General features: G+C 40.7%; 1 protein-coding gene across 3 annotated transcripts in view; it reads right to left on the reverse strand.

Moving 5' to 3' along the window:
* Nucleotides 1-21,082, reverse strand: part of LOC138266092 (uncharacterized) — an 896,417-nt gene that overhangs the window by 494,530 nt on the left and 380,805 nt on the right. For all 3 annotated transcript variants that reach the window (XM_069214468.1, XM_069214470.1, XM_069214469.1), the window contains exons 19-20: nucleotides 6,718-6,803; nucleotides 1,437-1,705 (exon numbers count right to left, since the gene is read on the reverse strand). In XM_069214468.1, coding sequence (XP_069070569.1) covers nucleotides 1,437-1,705; nucleotides 6,718-6,803 — 355 coding nt within the window. The remainder of the gene's footprint in view (nucleotides 1-1,436; nucleotides 1,706-6,717; nucleotides 6,804-21,082) is intronic.

Raw genomic sequence — 21,082 nt, forward strand, 5'->3', positions numbered from 1 at the left:
GCATATGCACTTTAGCACTGCTTAGCAGTGGTAAAGTGCGCAGAGTCTAAAAACCAGCAAAAACAGTGTCCACAAAGTGGAGGGAGGCAGGCAAAAAGTTAGGGATGACTACCCTAAGGCTGTCAGGTCTAACACAGATATATTTCACTTTTTTTAAAATTAAATTCAAGAAATTATTTGCTGTACACTGAGTAATCACAGCTGCCCGAGTGATAAATTACGGCATGGGTAGAGTGCATGCTATCTTGTATGCCAATCTACAATATTTAATATATACTCTTCAGTCGGGATGCACAGACAGAATCTACTTTAGAAACAGAGAGAAGGCAACATCAGGTGGAGCCGCAGAGACAAAGAGAATAAAATAGATACACACTGACTTCCTTTCATATGCTTAAAATGGAAACAAATTGTCTTCAATCTTTTCACTATTTGGAGAATGTGAAGATAGAAGAAAATTAATGTATGATCAGCATTATGGATAGAGACATGGGACAAGTTTGTGGAGACTCCCACAACTTATTATTAGCTCAAATAATCTACTCCTTAAAAGGTACTTAATAAGGATATTAAAACTGCCGCATGGTGATGATGGCGATCTTAATTTCTATAATGTGTGGAAGCATGATACTAGGATTCAAACAATTCTTTCTGTGAAATAGAAAAACTATTATATTATAAATGCAACACGATTTTGCATCAATGACAATAAATACAATAAACGTATCCATAACTACAGTTGAAGAATACATATTAAATATGTACTTTTAATAATCTACTCATTAGATAGTGATAAGTAGCCAGTTGTGCTACAGTTTGACTTTCACCACTTTACAATCTCCCTACTAACCCATTGATCATTGACTTCAAGACATCCAGCATGACCCACCAATTGGATTCTCATTTATTCACCAACCAGGAAGTACATTTCTCTGTAGTGCCTGCCAAAACAGCCACCTCTGGAAATAGAATCTACATGTTGAAATGGACAAGTTAAAAAAGCAGGGATATCTATTTAACAACACAAACAATTCCAAAGATACAAGGAACAGAAATAATTTCAATGTTCGCTTGATCACCACCGAAGGATGCAGAGACGAAACATGTTAGTCAAATAGGCCATCAAGCAACAAGTAGGAATAGCTTCTGCCTTCAGAACAAAATGATTGGCACTACGGCACATTAGATCACTTGTTGAATTTTCCTGGATGCTAAGAGGAGAAACTGTTTTTCCAAGCTGCTCCTCACTATGACAATATTTTCCCATCCCCAGAACTTACCATGTTTCACCTAGTGCAGCAAGTATTTCTGAATGACATAAGACACCAAAACAGGAACAGCTGTCTCCTAACATAGAGCCAGCCTGCTTGTTAGACTCCTTTTGTGCATACCTGCTAGTTTGTCAAACACCCTCAACAGATTTTTTTTTTCCTTACCAGCTCTAGGTGGTGTGTAAGTGCGGCAGTCCTTAGATGGTCTGAGGTCAAGGTAGTACTGACAGTTGTCTGACCACAAGCAACAATAGTAGAAACTGATGACATCGTAAATCCAGTGTGAGAAGACTGGAACTCTCGGGGGATTCTTGTATGGTGGGGAGCCCCAGTCATGGCCACGGTCAGGGGTGCTGCCTCCAATTGAGTCTTTTGTCAGGACTTGGAACCCGGAGGCATCATAGCAGCACTGCTGCCCAGACGCATAGTCAGAGCTGCAGATATAAGACCAGAGAAAAGTGCAAACATAAGTACACATTTCTGATATCCCTAAAATCCGGTGATGACAACAACAACACAAGAAAAAAGTCTTCATTCTACAGATTGGAATAAAGGCAGCAATAAAATCTATATTTCGTTTTTTGAACAATACACAGACCCTGTTCAAATACTGAGAAGCAGGCCTCGTACTATAAAGGAACTACTTTTCATATTTGGCAAAATGCTAGAGCCAAAACCAAGGAACCTTTAATAAAAACAAAATAATTCAAGAAGGTGCCTACAGATTCTAATTGTTAAATTCAACCAGCCGACCATTTCCCCTGCCTATGGTTGTCACCCTATTGAGTGAAACAATATCAGTTCCCATACTATTATATCCAGAACATTTTTTAATACTACTATATCATGGAGGTTGGTATATATAGGTATATATAGGTAAGTATAGATTTACTATTATTAACTTCACATATGTGTACCTTGAAGATGCGAAGTTAAGAATAATAAATCTACACATACATACATCCTTCCACAATATTGTGATAGTTGATTATGTGTCTACACTATTTTGGAAGGACAGTATTTAAAATACAGTATGTTAGCAGAACACCCTGCTCACCAGACTTGTATTACTGCTCATCTTTCTATATACATTGCCTTCACTGTACCTATCTGTCTCCAACTATTGTCTGAATACGGAAAATGTTTAACCCTGATATCTTCATTTTTCTGTGCCACAGACATCACTACCATGAATATATTATCTGTGGTATGATAAATTGAAGACTTTTTTATGTTGGCCCAGAGTCTCTCATGGTTAAGTTTGCATGTGACCCAATACCTGTTAATGAAGAGGTAAAAAGGTGTGGAAGGTAGTCTGTGAGGATACATTTCAGTACATAATGAAGGTATGTGAATACTAGCAACATCTGATTATAACACAGTGATTACATTGTTCGTTGTAGAATCTTACACTTTTTTGTAATTGAAGGAGGATTGTGGAGATACCAAAAAGTGTAAATGAGTAGAAAAAGTAATACCTCAAATGTACATCATTTACTTGAGTCACTATAGGCTAGGATAGGATCTGGAGAAGTAGTAGTGCAGGAGCCATGATCGTTGGTCCAAGAATGAAGCTAACTGATTGATGTTCCATAAAGACCTGTTTGAAGGGATTATTCCCATACCCTAGCGAGGTGGTAAATTGCTTCATATTACAGGCAGAGGTCCTGGAAGCCTGTGATGACCACTTAAAATGGATGCTTGAAATATGAACTTACACAATTACGGAATCTCTGCAACCCTGAGTCATATTTAGAAGTAGATCGGTATTCCAATCACTGCATCTTTATTTCTTGCTTTAAAGTCTTCTGAACAGCCATTGTATGTAGCTAAGCATACACTAGACCAATTAAAAGTAAGTGTCCTTACAAAAATGGGCAATGGTTCATCAGGTGGTGAGTCAAAAGTCCTGTGAATTTGCTCCTTACAATGCTGTTGCTAGTCAATGAATATGTGATGTTAGTTCTACAGCCTCTATAATTTGAAACTTTTATATATGTCACTAAAAGGCCATGTGATGATAAAAATCGATAAAATGGGTTGGTGTACGTAACTACCAAAAGAGCACTAGAATAAATTTAGCTAACATTGTAGGCCTTCCAACAATCTACCAGCACAGCAAAACAGCAGGTGTTTTCCAATTATTTCTATAAAGAAAGACCCTTCTTAAAGCTAGGGAACACAGGCGGCGCACAATTTAACACCAAGGTCTCAAGTACTGACCTTGCTCTTCCTACACCTATCAAACTGTGACACAGCAGAAATACTTTGGGAAGACTTTCTTAAACGGCAAGAGAGTCAGAATTTGAGGTAAAATAGAAAATAGTAAAATCTATCCACCTCTGACTGTGAATGCCAATGAATCTCACCCCAAAGCATTGTGACAAAGATACAGGTAATCCCACTGAAAGGGTAAATCTAACCTAGGAGGAACACCACATCAGCTCCTCTCTCCCATCACTCCATTTCCTACAAGGGCCTATTGAAAAAATGATCATAGGGTATAAGAAGGAGATGGTTTTCCAAGAAGGCCACAAGGAAGCAGTGTAGTTGTGAGGGGCACAAAGGAGTAATACTCATACCCTTCTACCCCTTGCAGACATTGAAAGGGGGAGAGCCAATTTTGGGAAGTGCCAAAAGGGGTCTACTGTACTCTTCAGTAGTAAGGTGCTCAGAGAAGGAGGGGCATTGTTGTGTTCTAGGGTATTGTGAATATCCTTGTTCCAAGAGCAACATAAAAGTAATAAAATAAAAGAAGTTGATTGCATGTAGATGTGATTTTTGTTTATTTTTAAATTTCTGTTTTAAACTTGTCAGATGACGTGTTTGCATTCAGTGCAGGTTGTAAAATTGTGAGTTCACATGGCTAATCACCTGCCTTGTCTAATGTAACTCCTATACGCACTGTGTAAGCCCCAGAAGGTTGAGTAAATTCAGAAACAGAGAGTATTTTATAATGCATTTATTAAATTGATTTGCACTCAACCACCTTACCAAACAGATTTCAGCTGCCTATTTCTTGATTATTTAGCCTTCTTATGCAACCTTAGTAAATGCTATGGTCCTAAATCACGTGTTCTATTCACAGAGGTGTTTTTGACTGTAAACAAAAACACTATTTATGCCTGCCAGGAATTCACAGAGTTATTCATGGTGGGCCTCCAGGCATTTATTAATGCCACGAGTGCAGAGAAATTTACAGTAGTAAATTCCACTCAAGCGGTAGGAATTGGGCATTCTAAGGTGGCTGTCTTGGAAGTTTGAAAATGCCGACAAATACTTACCTCCTAAACACTGATCCAACATCTTCCTATTTAGAAATCTCTGTAGATGTACTTCGAACAGTGGCTTGGAGGGGAATAGGATTACCCATAGATTCGCTATATGGTAGGAGGGTAGAAGAAACCTTTCTCCACAAAGAAAAATGTGCGTTGGCAAGGGTTGCTCCTTTCCAATTGTTCGGAATGATGTGCTACGTGGAAGTTTCTACATGGAGAATAGAAACCACTGAGATGTAGCACATCTTTCCAAGCATATGCTGGTACAGAGGTGAAAAAAAATGGAAAGAATGTTCAGGCAGACCCTCCACCAGTACCTTTATGTTTTATTTTCTCATTAGGTTCTAGAATGTTTTTCCAATGAGGCCAAACTGAAAACAAAAGTATTTTTGTGGACTGCCTACATCACAATAACAATGTGTGTGTGTGGTCCATCTATTTTTCCTCAAAGTTATCAGTGCTCAAACAATTTGATTAAGTGCAAAATATGCACAGCAAGTGCACAGCCAGACGCAGTCCTGGTTCACAGAGATGCACAAGACTACGCACCCCTCTGCCATACTATTTTACTTCTGTGCGAGTCCTGACCTGGAGCAGGACCTCCACAGATGAAGGCTAGATGCATAGTGTTGTGACGTCTTTCTAAATTCCATGATCACAGATGCTCACGGGAGATGGTTTTATAGATTTAGAGACGTATTTAGACACCTTAAGATATCCTTCCAGCTTGCCAGGTGAGGAGAAGCTTTAGTCTCTGCTCTCCTGGCCAAGGATCAGCTGCCCTGTTATTAGACTCCCGTATTCCTAGTGATGATGTCACTGCTTTCAGAGTTGCTGCTGGTACAATGGTTGCACGGAAAGCAGATGAGTTGTGAGTCAGGTGCCATGTTATTTTGACCTCACTCAGCAATATTTTTGCTTTTGAAAAATAAACCCAAAATAGGTATTCGTTTTTGAAGGAAAAACCTGGAGCAGGACCTCCACAGAGGAAGGGAATTTGCTCCATGTCTGAAAGTCTCATTTGGTTTAGTTTCATTACTAGTGACTGCATGCAGACCCCCTCAGGGAAGTCTAATGAACTTTGTCCAAAGGGCATACAGTTGAGAACTGCAGCATAATAGGATTACATAGTTAGGTATGTGTCCTTAATTGCCTTGCATTGCCTACCTTCAGTTTGTATCCCATACAGGGGAGTACAATCAGCAATGGATTTCTCATCCGATCTGAATTCAGCTACCTTGCGCAAGATAACACCTCGCAATTCTGAGCACACAATTTGCAGTACCAGAATGACGAGTACACAGTGGAGCACATTCCTTTCATTATGTAATTGGATGCCCACACACACAGTTCACTTGTCTAAGAAGATGACTACAATGAAAATACATCTCTTCATTGCCTGGAGAACACGACATACCAGCAACTTTATAAGTTCAGTTAATGAGTAAGAAGACTTAAAAGGAATCTCACTGCTCAATGTACCACTGAAGATTTGTACAACATCGGACAGCGGGTGTCTCAACTCAGATAAGAATACCCAGACTTGTAATACATAGCTTATTGTGTCATATGATCAATATGTCCTTCATTGATGCGGCCCAACATGGCCTTGGGTATCTTCTGTTCCTATACAGAGGGAGCATGGTGTAGCCCTTTTTGGGTATGACGACAAATGATTTGCATATGATTGGTCCCTGTGTGAAGTGCCACACTGTGGTAGCAATGTGGTGGTACACTGTGGAAAAAAGCTAGACTGGCAATTGGTCCAAAGCAATTGTCAATAGCTGAGAGTAATTCAAGAATGTTATCCAACATGTTCTGCCAATCTCACATTATCTACCTTTGTTCTACCACACACAGTGGGCAGGATGTTAAATACACAGTGCATAACCCCAAGGTGGCAAGAACAAATGGCAGTGAGTACTTTGCATTAACTGTCTTGGATCATGCACAGAGTCCAATAAGTTGAGCATATGGGCAACAGTTGTTTTGCTTAACCACTCTTGACCCTCTGCACTGTATACATAATTAAGATGGTGACTACTAAGCGGGCTATGAAAGTATAATGAAAACACTGGAGAGCGTATACCTTTTTTCCTTTGATCACCAACAATCATCGTACTGCCTCAAAATGGTTAGTACATCGGGTAATGGCTAAGTATCCTTACCTGCCTTGGATTGCGCGCACACAGTGCACCGCCCCAGGATGGTAGGTACACACACTTCCTTTGTCAATGTCACAGCCATAATCTACCTACGAAAGAAAATGCAGATGATGTTCTTATGAGTTTGAAATGCCATTTCCCTTTATCTTTTTCCTTACATGCCACACTCTTACACACCTCAAAATGTTAGCCTCAGTCATAAACTTTGAACCATCAATAGTCATTTACAGAAATCATGATCACTTTTCATAAAAAAAGATTAATATGGCATATAAATCATTAAGCTGCTATTTTCCATTTCTTGTAGAGCCAAACAGCTGCATTCCATCATCATTTAATAGAGAGAAGAAAAGTATAAGCATTCCACTACATCAAATAGTTTCCAAAACAAGAAATTGACATGAAGATATTGCAAGGATCATAGGCAAAGATAAGAAAACGACTACATCTAAAGTTGTCATCATTTCTCTTAATGAAATACGGTGCTAAATAAATGCTCAACAAAGGTGCATGTATTAAGAAATTATGGTTTCAACACAAACCATAAGACATACATTGATGCAAAACAATAAATCTTGCACCCAGTATTAATGTGTACTGAATTAGTAAGTAATCCAACATAGCACAAATACTTTTTGTGTACAATGCTTAAGGCAAGGTTTACAAAAAAAACTCAGTATAAATTGTGGATTGTAGAAGAGTTCCTCCTAAGGGCCAATTTCTGACAGGCCCAGTAACATTTCTGACAGGCCCAGTAACATGGTTTATTGGATGAATTGGGCATTATGAGAAATACAAGAAAACATAGCTTCCATTTGTTTTCTCTGTCACGTGTTACCTGCTAAAAGCTCATCGAATTCAAGCTTATTTGAAAAGTAAAACTCAAGGGAGCTAGTTGGAGGCCAAAAATCGTGAAACGCTATTCCCCATTTTCAAGGTTTTAACATACCACAGACCATTACTCCCTTATCCCAGATACACCAATTCACATAGCATCTGTATCAGTTGTAATTAGGGCCTAGCAGGTCCAAAATCAAGCGACTAATATTAACCCCTTTAAAGACTTTAGCCATATGTCCCTTATAAATAAGTTTATTAAACTTGACACAAGTATTTTAGGTAACAGACTGCTTAAAAAAATTAATAGGCTTGTTGGAGTGTAGTTTTTATATTCAATATTAACATGAAAAGCTTGCAAATAATGTATAATGAAGGTGCACAGAAAATGTTTTAGTGTAATGTGCCCACCGGGAGTGGCCACCAATGAATCCGATGATTAATGAAACTGACTAATAATGAATTAATAATGTACTCGTGTATGCTTCTGTATTAGCACTGTGAATTTTGTATTAAGGTTTGCTGAATTAATCACTAGGCCTTAGTTAGCAAGGGTCTGAGCCTAGCGGCCTGGTGTCATATTAAATGTGTTTTTCTAACGTGCAATGTGCTGTCTTCCTAAAGACGTGAAAACTGTACTTTTCTAGAAGCTAGAGATGTGTGTGTAACCGTAGTAAATTCTTTATCATGAGACCCGACTTGCTCAAGGAGACATTCTTGCTGAATGCAACAGTGTAATTCGCAACAGGTACAAGGTGGTCCTAAACTGGTAAAGACAATGGAACTACTGACTGGAGCAATGAGTGTAACTTTTCTTACCTGACATTCTACCCGCTGAAGACGTCAATCACAGGAGCCAATAAACTGCATGAGAACTGTCTTAGGTGAAAATTCTGATAAGGTGATCAACGGATTATTGGACCGAGATAACGATGCACCAAATATTGCCCAATTGGAAATTAGGAACTTGTTAGACAAGATTAATATAACGACATGACACAGGGAGAAATCAGCCATTCTTGGCATTTTCTTCCTCTCCACTTTGATGCCATTACGTGCCTTTTTACTGAGTGACACTCTTGCTATGGTACCCTGCTTTAAGACTTTGTTGTTCTGATACCCTAAACCATCCTCTCTTTGCCCTATAATGCACTTTTCCTCCTTATGGGGGAAGAATTCCTTCTTACCCTATCTTGCCGAGACTTTGCTGCTTATCCTGGCTGATGGCGAATCGACTGCTGTCCTGAGGACGAAGACTGACTCTGTATGCTGACCCATTACAGAGGGTAACTATATGAAAATGAACTGTAATTGTCTGTTTGCCTTTCTTTCTAGGTACCAACTGCTCTTTTGACAGAGACCATAGTTAGATGTTTTCTAAATTTGTGTTGCTAAATTGTTTTTCATGAAGCCCAACATGCTGATGCTAATTAGAGGTTAGATAAGGAATTCACTATTATTGGGTGCAAATAGACAAATGACTGAATCTTTGCTTTGTTGAATACTGTACTAATGATACTCTGTTAAAGTTGATTCATGTTGACATCGTGCTTTGTTCTGATGTTCCTGATTTTTGCTCTGCTAAGGTCTTATTCCAGTTGCCATATTATAATGCTTTTGATGTGCTTATTGGTATTGAGACTAATAAACATGACATTAGAATGGTAACTAATAGGTAATAAATAGCTAAACCTTTACTAGTTTTGCGTGATCATTTACTGGTTGAAAGGTCATGGTGTTTCCGTTCTTATTGAAGGGTATTGATAAGTGAATTGATTAGTTATAGTGAATATTGATGAAGTGATTGATCTATTAATTGTAATGCCAACTAGCTATCTCGTCTTAAGGAGCCCCAATCAGGGTCAAAAGGTTCATTGGCCTAAAATGAGTCCCCCATGCAAGTAAATTATCTAGGTTGGGACGCGTTATCAGGCTCAGATCAAAATACACTTCTAAAACGAAAAGCAATGCAGCTCACAAAACCGATTTTACTGGTCACATGGCATAAAATCATGTGAAATCACATTTACATAGGGGAATCCTTGTCTTGAATGCTAAAAAAGGCATCCAATCAGGTCAATTGGAGTTTTTTTTTAGCGTGTTATGCGACCATGGTATTAATTATGGTCCTAAGTCATAGGGACAACTAGTATGACAGGCAGGAAACGCCTATTCTCGAAAGACATACAACAACGCTATTCTGAAAAGACTACGTGCTACAGGCACAAAAAAACTGGTGAGATGGTCCTATGATGTAGTGAAGAGAACATTTAGGTGGTAGAAATGTATTATATGCTCATTGCGCCAGAAAAAATAATTCAAGGAGGGAGGATTGTCCAGTTAATTCCGTACCTATGTAATGGTCTGGGAATGTAGAGGAGAGATGAACAAACCCCAAAAGAACAAAGGAGGAGACAGCAGTTGCAAAAGTATTACCAAAGTTGGGAAAGAGACATAGCACAAAGGGATGCTATAATGGATGATGCACTCAAGTAAATTAAGAGAAGGCAGAGAAGACAGTGTGAGGAGGAGCCGTCCCATGAACAAGCAGTTTATGAATGGGAGAGCTGGCAGATGAGCAAGCGTGGTTTCTGGGCTCGGGAGTGATTTGGTCATTGATAAAAAAGGAAAGGGCACATACACATTTGTAATAGTTGTTAGTAGGGGTTGTTTATTAGCCAGTACACAGTAATATAAGAATAGCAGTGATATAATATGGGTAAACAAAGAGTGGAGGAAGAAGGGTGCACAGCAACGTCAGTGATAAACTAGCAAAAGGTAAGAGGGACGTGGGAGAGCTGGAGGGTTGTTTTTAAATATTGAGAGGTTAACGGGGCTCGGTCACTTGGATTTGGGATGGAGGATGGCTGAAACCCACTACTGGGTAGTATTGGTGTGAGGTTCACAGATGAAGTAAATTTGTTACTGAAGATCCAAAAGGTGGTATTAGTAACTGGAACTAAAACGAAAGAGAAAGCAGAATGAGTAGTGCAGCCCCATGAAATTTATTCAGACTTATGAAGGTGGCCGGCTGATAGAAAAGAGCATCTTGATGTAGATGTTTTTGACTTCAAGGATTCACTTTTTATGGTCTCTTTGATATGGGAGGAATATGGAGAAGAGGGACAGAGTTTTGCCTATGGAATTTCAGATCATTCACTTTTGGCTATGAGACAGCGAGCACTGAGGAGGAGAGGACACACTCTGTAGAGACTTAAAAAACAGCACTTGAAGAACACATGCAGCTAATGTTACAAGAATACTAATAACTCAGAGTTTCACAGATTACAAGTAGTCTTTTTGCTTGCGGGGGAGGCGGGAACATGTAGTCCTTAAAAATAATGTAAGAGTTCATAAGAGCTGCCTGAATGCTGGCCCCACAGTTTTAAGTCGCAGTTGCTATATTTGAGAAAATTAATATTGGCATCACAATTTTGAGCTATAGAGGGAGGGCAGGACAGAAGTGAGCTCTTAGCTCCTGTCTATTTGCCTGGCACTGGAGCTTCTGGGTTGCTGGATAAGGTTGTATAAATTGTTGGTGGGGTTTAGCTGGAATATCAGCATAGGACACTGATTGTCACTATGGTCAGGAGAACAATGCAGGAAACACCAAGTTCACTAACTCCACATTATTAATCATGGCAAAGGAGCATGGTATCGACTCCAGCTACTGTTGTAAGTGTCACAGTAACTTATACATCTGGTTCAGGATTGGGAGGAAATTACCTTACTGTATGAGAAATACACACAGTAGAGGGATGGATTTCAATACTGAGTCACAGTATTTGGAGGAGGGAAAGAATACATTTATGGAAGATGCTAGGCACTGGAGTGTACATTACCTGTCCCTATTGGGAACAGCATCATTATTCAAGATGATTGTCTAAACTAAACCTCTTTGTGTGTTCTCCAGCATCCTGTCGTTGGTCTCCAGATTTGGTAGATGGTGAACTGAAGTGGTTACTCTAGAGAGGTGGTGTCACTCAGAAAACTGTTGCAAGCATTATACACAAGAGTATACAATGGCAGCGTCTTACTGGCTAATCTTAGAATCTATAATTGGATTTTACAGCTGGAGACAGTAAATAGATCCAAATGCCACAGTAAAAGTCTTGACCCACATATAGTAAAGACTAATGGGAAAAACGTGTGTTCACTTGCAGTATGGTGGAAGTTGCGAGGATTGCTTCCATTGGCAACTAGAAGGGTGATCATGATTGAATGGCCACAATGACTATGATAGAGTGAAAAGGGGAATTTACGAATGCTACGTTGTTATACATAGGAAGAGCTAGTTGGAATTCGAAAAATTGAATTGATAGGTATTTTAAAACTAGGGAACACTCTTGACCACATTATGATTTTCGGAATCGCACAAGTTATGTAGGCGTTTTAGGGTGCTTTAGAATGATCACCGTTATTCCAGAGTTCACCTACTTACAGGTGACGTCAGTGATGCAAAGTGTTGTATCTATTCCAAAATCTAGGCTATATAAATATCCTCATTTAATTTAGTAAGGTTTAGGCCTCAGTAGGAAATACTCCAGGGCCAGGAAAAGAAACCAGTTGGGGAAAAAACAAAGGTAGCTCAAGAGAGGTGGCACTCTCAGAAATTACGAGTTCAGTGCATCTGAAATTTAAATCACAAGCTCAGTGCATTTTAAATGTCTTCACATGAATGAATTAATGAAAACTTATTATTAAAATGCAAATAGTTACTCAAAGTGAATGCCCCGACATGAAAAGGTCAGACAAACAGATACAGTACAGACAATGGAATCGTGATAGAATATTATGAAAAAAGCAAAGGTTTAATCAGATTGCGAAAAGAAAATTTAGAAGGGGCTTCACAACTATTCAGAGTCTCGTGGCATACACAGTAAAAAGAGCAGCCTCTCCCATTCTTGTTGTATGGAAACGTGGGAGGGAAAGAAGCTTTCTGGTGATCGGAGAGTTCAAGCCGACTCATAAGGAGTAAAAAGAGTCTGCACATATCTAGGGCCAGTGCCGATTAGTGTCCGGCATGTCAAAGTAAGAGTTTTCAATTGTAATTTTTCGAAAGAGAGGAAGCCATTGCAAAGGTTTCATTGAAGCCAATATAGATTTGTGATAAGGAATGTTAAGGACAGGCATCCCAGTTGTATTTTGACCCACAGTTTGGAATCGTTTAAATAAGTATCTTGGCGCATCAAATAATAAACAGTTTCCACAATCTAGTCCGCAAGACTACCATTTTACGTGTCTCAGCTGGAATAAAGTCAAAGACCTTTCTCAGAGCTTCAAGAAGGGAGAAGAACATTAACAAGACTGTGTTGATATAGATGGAGAAGGATAGATGAGAGTCAATTGTTATGCCAAGATCCTGACCAGTATCAGCTGGGGCCTGATGGAGGCCCAACTCTAAAGGCCACCAGTCCAAAAACATAGAAATGTAGACTGACCATACAGCAAGGTCTCAGTTGTATTGGTTTAAAAGTCAGGTTGCTAGAAGACAGGCTTCAAATTGTCTCGGTTTTGAGGGATAGTTTTAGATAGGCTAACACCCAGATGGGTGTCATCGGCATTTGACACTATTTTCATACGAAAATATTGAAGCACTTTGGCAAAGGATGCCATGTATATATCAAAACCATGTATATATCCAAAAGTGCTGGGCTTACAGAAGAGCCCTGTAGAACTCTTAAATGAACCTTATGAATTTTAGACTGACATGTATAGATAGAAACTTTCTGCGAATGGTTAGACTCGAAACTGTTTATTAGTTTCTTGCGTCTCGGTAGATCCCAGTGTTGGCAAGTTAGACCAGTAGATTAAAATGGGACGCAGTATTGAAAGCTGCTTGATAGGTCCAGAAGTATAAAAACTGCTAACATACAGTTTTCCAGTAGGACTCCAATGGCTTCAATTGCTGCTAATAATGCTGTCTCTGTGCTATAGCATTTACAGAAGCCACAGTGTGTATCTTCTAGCAGAAAACTGTTTTATAAAAAAAACAATACTTTTTTCGAGGATCTTGGACAGTGGGATCAGACAACAGCTTTTTCAGAAGGGGAGCTGCTGAAGCCGTTCCCCAACCAGCGAGGACCTCAGATGTTTTAACAAATGGGCTGAAAATATGTCATAGAACCAGGAAAATGGTGTAAGGCCTCTGTAAAGGATAAATTGTGAGCAAGGATAAGAGAGGATTCTGATGTACATATATTTAAAAGAGTTAGGAAGACTTCTTCTAAAAGGAATACATTTGGACTGGCTGCGTCCCTCTGTTATAATGGGTGGCTTGTTATCAGGCATACAAGGGAGTTAGTTGTATGTTGTTGCAACATAATTATACGTATCCTAAAGAAAGGTGGTCAGATCATCACAACGTTTTTGGCATGATAGGATGGTTTGAGTATATGCTATTGGTTTATGTAGATAGTTGACCACCGTAAAAATGTATTTGAGTGAGAAATTAGAAGCAGCAATGGAATTAATGAAGAAAATTCACCAAACTTTTCTAACCATCTTAAAATATGTATTGAGGGCTTTGTTATAGGTGTCCTGGGCCATAGGAACATAATGCCAATGCCAGAGGCATTTATTTGTGTTTACAATGCATTTTTGCCTACTGTAGTTCCAAAATGAACCAGAGGGCTCTAGAAGACATACGAGGCGTTTGCCATTTTAATGGTAGATAGCTTATCTAATGTTTGTGAAATCCAGTTATTATAATTGGTTACATGCAAAGCCATGTTTTCCATTATAGAGATCAGAGTTGAAAATAGGGTCTTAGTGAACACAGCTCTTTGGTAACCTAGCACCAGCACCTAGTGGGTTTAGGAAGAACCAGAAGGGAAGGCTTAGAAAGAGGTAATAGGGAAGAACATGAAATAGCTGGGTCATATGAGCAACTCATAGGAAGCGTGACGGTGCAAGTAAATGCCTTTGAATTTGAAAAAAAATGATCTAACATATGTCCTGTCGTATGAGGAGGTTGGTTAACTAATTGTATAAGACTGTTACATGTAATGAGCCAACTAAGCACAAGACAGATTAGGAGGGTTGCAAGAAAGTCTGCAAAATTGTTTGTAAAAAGGCTTGTGGGGCCAGGAAGCTGATTAATAATAGCACCTACGAGGAACAAGTGAGGTGAGCATGAATAGAGAAAATTACCCCTTACGCCTCAGAATCAGTAAAGAAACTTAGCACATAGATGAAATTAGATTGGTGGGTGATGATACTTCCTCCACCTTGGAGTTTTTGGAGGTCTAGATGGACAAGCCTGTACCCTTTCAGGGATAGAAAGGGCAACTGATGGAAGAAAGTTTGCCTTAAGCCACGTTTCAGTGAAGAAAATTAGGTTAGAAGCTCTGGAAGGATTTAGAGTTGGGGATATTGTCCACGAGAGGAGTGGAAAAGGATTTTTCTGTTCCTCGGGTTGAGGAATTAGGGCCTTGCAGCCTATGCAGGAAAAATAACTAATTGTTTGTAGGCAATGTCTTTAGAGGTATACTTACTTGTTGTTTGCAGTTTGCATAATGTTTTACCTGAGTACCTCCATGTTCCACAGCACAAGTGGAGCAAAAGCCTGGGGCCATGGAGCAGGGTGCTGTCTGGGGGCAGAAGGACTTGCTTTTGTCACACTTCAAGTACTCCTGCTGCGTGCATCCACTATGAGACCTGCTGCCTGTCTAGTTAAATAGCCTGTCATGCTCCCAGGTGCTACTGCAGTGATGAGTGGTCTGATGTAAAAAACAACTGGGGCAAAAGAAAGGTGACCTGGACCTCAGTTGCTCCTCTTGACTCAGTAGTTTCCAATACTGATATCAGGTTACTGAGAACAGAAGTTAAAATTCGATTAAAAAATGCATGAGACAAGCCCTTATACTAAATAAAAGTGTCATTTCCAGACAACTTAAGATGGTCGCTGCAATGGTGCAGTTCGTCCCAGCAGGAGCCAGGCACCTCCAAAGATATACAAGGAAATCAAAGCGAATATATGAGTTTCATTAAGACAGACCGTGTATGTAGTATCCATATGGTTAAATACACACAATCATTTTATTTACCATAGACTATTTAAAATAGGCTGCATTGTTTACAAACTGACATGGAAGAGGAAAGGTTTTTTCCATACAGCATGGGAGTGCCCTGTAATTCAAGGAACTAAATAATGGAGGTCCTAGTGAGAGTCATCATCCATGAAGTGGTGGTTAGCATTGAAATTGAAGCAGGTTATGCTAGATACTGCATGCTAATTTTTTTCTTCTATTTAACAAGTTGTGTAAATACAATGAAATGTCATTAAATAAATTATATTAAAAAGTGGTTTCACGTATGGTATCGAAGAATGGCAGACAGTGGATCTCAATTAGTTCTCTCACCCAGGATTTCTAGCAATGGTTTTGTGATGGTGCTCTCCATCATGACGAGTCTAATTGGACTTTGCAATTTCCACCCTGATGAACAAGCCACAGACGATTCTGATGCATCATGATGAATGACAAACACCAGCCAGGAAACGTTTAAGTCTAATGTGGTAGGCGAATAGGTCACAAGACTTATGGCTCTTGTTCTGCAAACAGGCTGCGAGAACAAGGGGCTGAAAAACACGTGAAAGTCTAGAGAGAAAGGGATAGTGATGCTTGAAGTAAAATACTAGGCTTCAGCTTCAGAAAACATAGAGTGAAGCAGAGGTTGCAGGGACTTTCACTGTGAATGTTAAGTCAAGGTTCACCCCTTTAAACAAAAGACAGTGTGCTCAGAACTACTTAGCGTAACAAAAGTTAGGGGCACATTTACAAGAAAATGGCACATCAGTCCTGATAGCCACTTTTCTTGCATCGCCGTGCGCCCCCCCTAATGACACCATGTGTGCTCAGTATTCACAATGTGGTGCACCATGGCGCACGTTAGGACAATAGTGTCAAAAATGTTGACATTATTATGGCGCTTTGCAGGATTAACACCAAAAATAATGGTGCTAATCCTGAAAAGTCAAGTGAGACCCATTGAAAACAATGGCATCGTCACTTTAATGCCTACCTTAGGCAGGCGTTAAAAATTGAAAAATGGCGCAGTGAAAGCTTATAAATTTCACTGCGCCATTTTTACGGGCCTCACTGCATGGAAACGCTCCCTTGCATACATTTTGCCTGGTGCAGGCATAATGTGGGGCAAGGGGTTACAAAGTGGTGCAATGCATGCATCACGCTACTTTGTAAATATGGTGCAGGAAAATGGCCTCCTTAATGTCACATTAGCGTAAAAGAAATGATGCTAGTGTGGCGCAAGGGGGTTGTAAATATGCCCCTTAGTGCATCAGAATAGGGTCGAAAGAAGCAAAATCAGTCTCTACACTTTTTATCTACCAAGATGTGTTCAAAGAAACAAATGCAAGCTCCTTGCAAACAGGCAATCACCGGATTGACAACCTGTGTGTTGGTGAATCGGCAACTAAGTGACATCACCACCATCATGAAAGCAGTTCTGAAGAATCATGTCCATGATATATGAGGCACCCAGCAATCGACTTCAAGGCACTCTCTAAATATTAAAATATTTTGTAAAAAATTGTCCCTTTAAGGAAAAGATGCAAGAAACTGTATTACACCCATTATGTCCCCCGCGTTCCAGTCATTTCCTATCCTTCCACTTCTTAATTCCTTCCCCCAGCCAATCATATTTTTTCTCTCTGCTTGTATTTCCCTATTCCCCTCATTTCCTCATTCCCCATTTACTTAGGAAGTCTTCCGTTTACTCATGAATAACGGTCATCTATTTCTCTCTTTTGAATTTTTCGCGGATATCGACTATTACAGAGTAAGTGGCTGTGACTCAACTTCATCATAATACACAGACGGGAAGTCTAATGGTGTCTATTTTTGGCATTTCCACTACATGAAAACTGCACTTTAGGCCACCAGGGTAGATGTCAAGACCACTGCAGCTGTGAGACAGCCAGTGACGTCACCCCATCAGATCTGCCATCAGCATTTGAAGCAGTAGATTATGCGGTGCTCCTAAAGGGGTAATGCCTTTGGACCGATCATGCGGGTGTCACCTTTAGCGCTTTTTTTAATTTAATGGTGTAATGCCCAGAAGGTTAGATTAGGATAAGTTATTTTATAGCAACATTTTTTTTCGATTTGGCTGCTTCGTGCTTGAAGCCAAGCAACCCTCCTACTTCATATTCTCCAGGAGAAATAAGAATAGGGATCAACCAGTGCTGCACGTGATTTTCTGGCATTGCATGTGCCTGAACTTCCAGCATCGTGATTCAGGAATGGACTTAACTTTTGCACAACAATTTTAAAGTGGCAGCTGCCGCTCTTAGTCTTGAGGACATATTATCTAATTTCTCTGACGATGTAACGAGGCTTTATTTTAGGAAACATGCTCTTCCATTTCTGATATTTTATTACAGAAATGTTTTGCAATACAACCCTTCTTTTAAGGTAATTGAACAAAAACACAGATAATATTAAACCTTTAAAATTCCAGCACAATGCCAGAATGTATGTTTTATCTATTTTGCTGAAAAACTCCCAAGCACAGCAAAGAACTAGGGGTGGGTGGAACTCGCAGAGGTTCATGTAAGTTCTGCGAGATTCTACAGAGTTCGGAAAAACAGGCGAAAATCGGTACTTCGTGCTGATTTTTTATCACTGGAAGCCAACTCCGCCTGGAAAATCAGAGGGTGCTGCTCCTCGAGTTGATTTTGCTGCTGCTGCTCAAATAGATCTTCTACTCAAGAATCAGCTTTCTCACCCTGAAAGGTTGCGCCCGCCTGTAATTGTTTGCGGTGAGAAAATCTCGCAAGTTGGCCGCCTAGTGCCCAGAAATCACGCTTGAGCTGCACATTGCTGAGCCCTGAACAAGAAAAAACTCCGCCACATGGTGTTTGGCCGAATGGGGCCTGAATATGGCCAAAATTCCATCAACTCTGCCAGCGGAGCAGAATTTATTGTCCACTCCTACAAAGAACCCAAACTGAGTGAAGGTTACAACAATACTAATCATCGGTTTTCATTAACCAATCAGTTCTGGGAGCTTCAGTTTTTATTTGACCAGGTGGAATAAAAGTCCTTGGTAAAAGAAAATTCCAAGGATGGAGATATGTTGTTATTTTCTTATGGAACAATTATGCAATCTAGAATATGACATAAACTAATGGTAGAGGGATGCAGTTAGTAAATAATTGTGCCACATTTGTATAGATACAGATAACAGGCAAAGCATGGGATGGTCATACAGAGTGCACTGTATACCAGGCAGGGACATAGCTTCCATCGATGCAGCAGGTGCAGTGGCACAGGCGCAGAGAGACCAGTGAAGCCCACTGAACCCTGATTGTTTACTGCATTTCACAGTTCAAACAGCTGCCAGTGAGGTAATTTTCTTCCTTGCACCAATGACCATGTCACTCAGACTCCGCCATAGGTGCCAGGGTGCCAAGAACAGAATGGGCATAGAAAATGCAGTGCACTGCTAACCACAGGTGACCATTCCAAAGAGGGCAAGTACTGGATGGGAAGTGAGGATGAAAGTTAAAATCTTTCTTCAAAGACAGGATAAAGATTAGATGGATGTTAACATTGAGTTTCTTTCTCCATTTCAAATGTCAATTTCTACTAAAAGGGGTTAAATATTAAGGCCATGATCAAAAGGAGGGGCCAAGTTCCTTTTAGATACAAATTCATATTTGTGCACGAAATGGGATCCCAAACAGGGTAGTATTTATTCTTATGCCAATTGCACATGTGCTATTTGCCAGGGTGCACCTTAGCATTTGCCCTCAGATTCAAAGCGGATAAAATCTGCTGAAAATCCAATTGGCAATAACAAGAAAATACGATTTGCACATCCAGGTACAGAGAGGAAAACAGATCACTAACACAAAGCCCTTGTGTACACCCATAAGAGTCTTAAAAGTGTCAGTATGGCGTTATTTGAGCCATGCAGTAGCTCCCTGTAAGCGTGAGGGCGTGGATAAAGCACTCTAGACCGCGGTAGTCTGGAAAAATGTCTTTTATTGAGGATAGAAGATGTAGTAGGAAACAGGTGAGTATATTTCAAATTTTGGTTGTGGGACTTGAGGGTGGTGGGATGTTCTTGAGGGTGGTGGGATGTTCTTGAGGTTTGGTCTTCACTCTTCTTTTCTGTCTCCCTGGTTCACAGGTAGTCCCCCGGGAAGTGCATGTGGAGAGAAGAGAATATAGCAGTAAATGTACAAGCTACTGATAACTATTTAGTCTCCGTATTCTCTCTCTATCTTCCCTGACTCACTGGTCTTCTTAAGGTTATTGTATTCAGATCGTTTTAGATTAGTATGTGTTTTATCCCTTCTGTCTCTCGGTGTTTCAACTCCTGTCCTTTCTGCCCTGTAAATTCCTTCAGTGCTCAACCGGACCTGTGCATGGTTTGGCTGGTCTACTATTGGTGACGGTGCTCTACGGTGACTGGTGGTAAGTATTTTATTCCCCCCCCCTCCTTTCGGATTCTTCTCTTGTACTTGTCCGTTTCGCTTTTCCAACCCCCTCCCCTCCCCAGTGCTAGTGCTTGTTATGTTTCCTTGTTTTTGTCCTACCCCCTCCCGCCTTTCCGTGCTTTCCGACCCCCGCTCTCCTCCGCTCTCTGTCTCTCACTCTTGGTCAGGGACGTAGTCCCATGCACCTGAATGGCCACGCTTCTCCTGAAGCGTGGCGGGATGCTGCCACTCATCCTCCCGGTTGCCTGGAACAGGGTCTCCTGACGCTCGTCTTCCGTCTTCAGCTCCGGTGCTCGGATGGGACCGTTGTCTCTGACTCTCTGGCGGGTTCCGCTCCTGGGCTTCCCCGTTCACCTCTCTGTTGTTGGGCTTCTCCTCCTCCACGAAAGGGTTCACAGCTATTCCTTTGTCTCCTGTTTGCTCCTCCAAAGCTCTGAACGCCGTAGGAGTATGCCGCGGCAATTTTGAACATCCAGCGCCCCGCCACTGCCGATCCTCCCACCAATCACGGGCAGGGAGCCTCAGAGCACCAGGGGCAGCGTCAGCACAAGCGGGAGCTGAGTGCGGGCGAGCAGGTTCCAGCCCGTCACATACACTCCTCCTACAGAGCGGCTTGTCGAGACGCTCCAAGACCGGATAACGGGAAAGAAAATCCACGGTCACCATTTGTTTACCCGGAAGATGCTGTATCCGAAAGGAAAAAGGCTTTAAGGAAAGGAACCAGCGGAGAACACGGGAATTAGTGTCCTTATGATGGGCGAGCCAAGTAAGAGGAGCGTGATCAGTAATCAGGGTAAAGGTCCTGCCGGACAGATAATATCTGAGAGACACAACTGCCCACTTAATCGCCAAACATTCCTTCTCTATAGCTGAATAATGCAACTCCCGCGGTAGAAGCTTCCTGCTGATGTACAATATAGGGTGGAGGGCATCATCATCCTGTGGTTGGGACAACACTGCTCCAAGACCCACGCCGGAGGCATCAGTTAGTAACACAAAGGGTTTACCAAAATCAGGACAGCAAAGCACAGGTTCTGACGTGAGGGCGGTTTTCAACTTGTC

This window comes from Pleurodeles waltl, chromosome 11 (genome assembly GCF_031143425.1).
Source record: "Pleurodeles waltl isolate 20211129_DDA chromosome 11, aPleWal1.hap1.20221129, whole genome shotgun sequence".
NCBI classification, from domain to species: Eukaryota; Metazoa; Chordata; class Amphibia; order Caudata; family Salamandridae; genus Pleurodeles; species Pleurodeles waltl.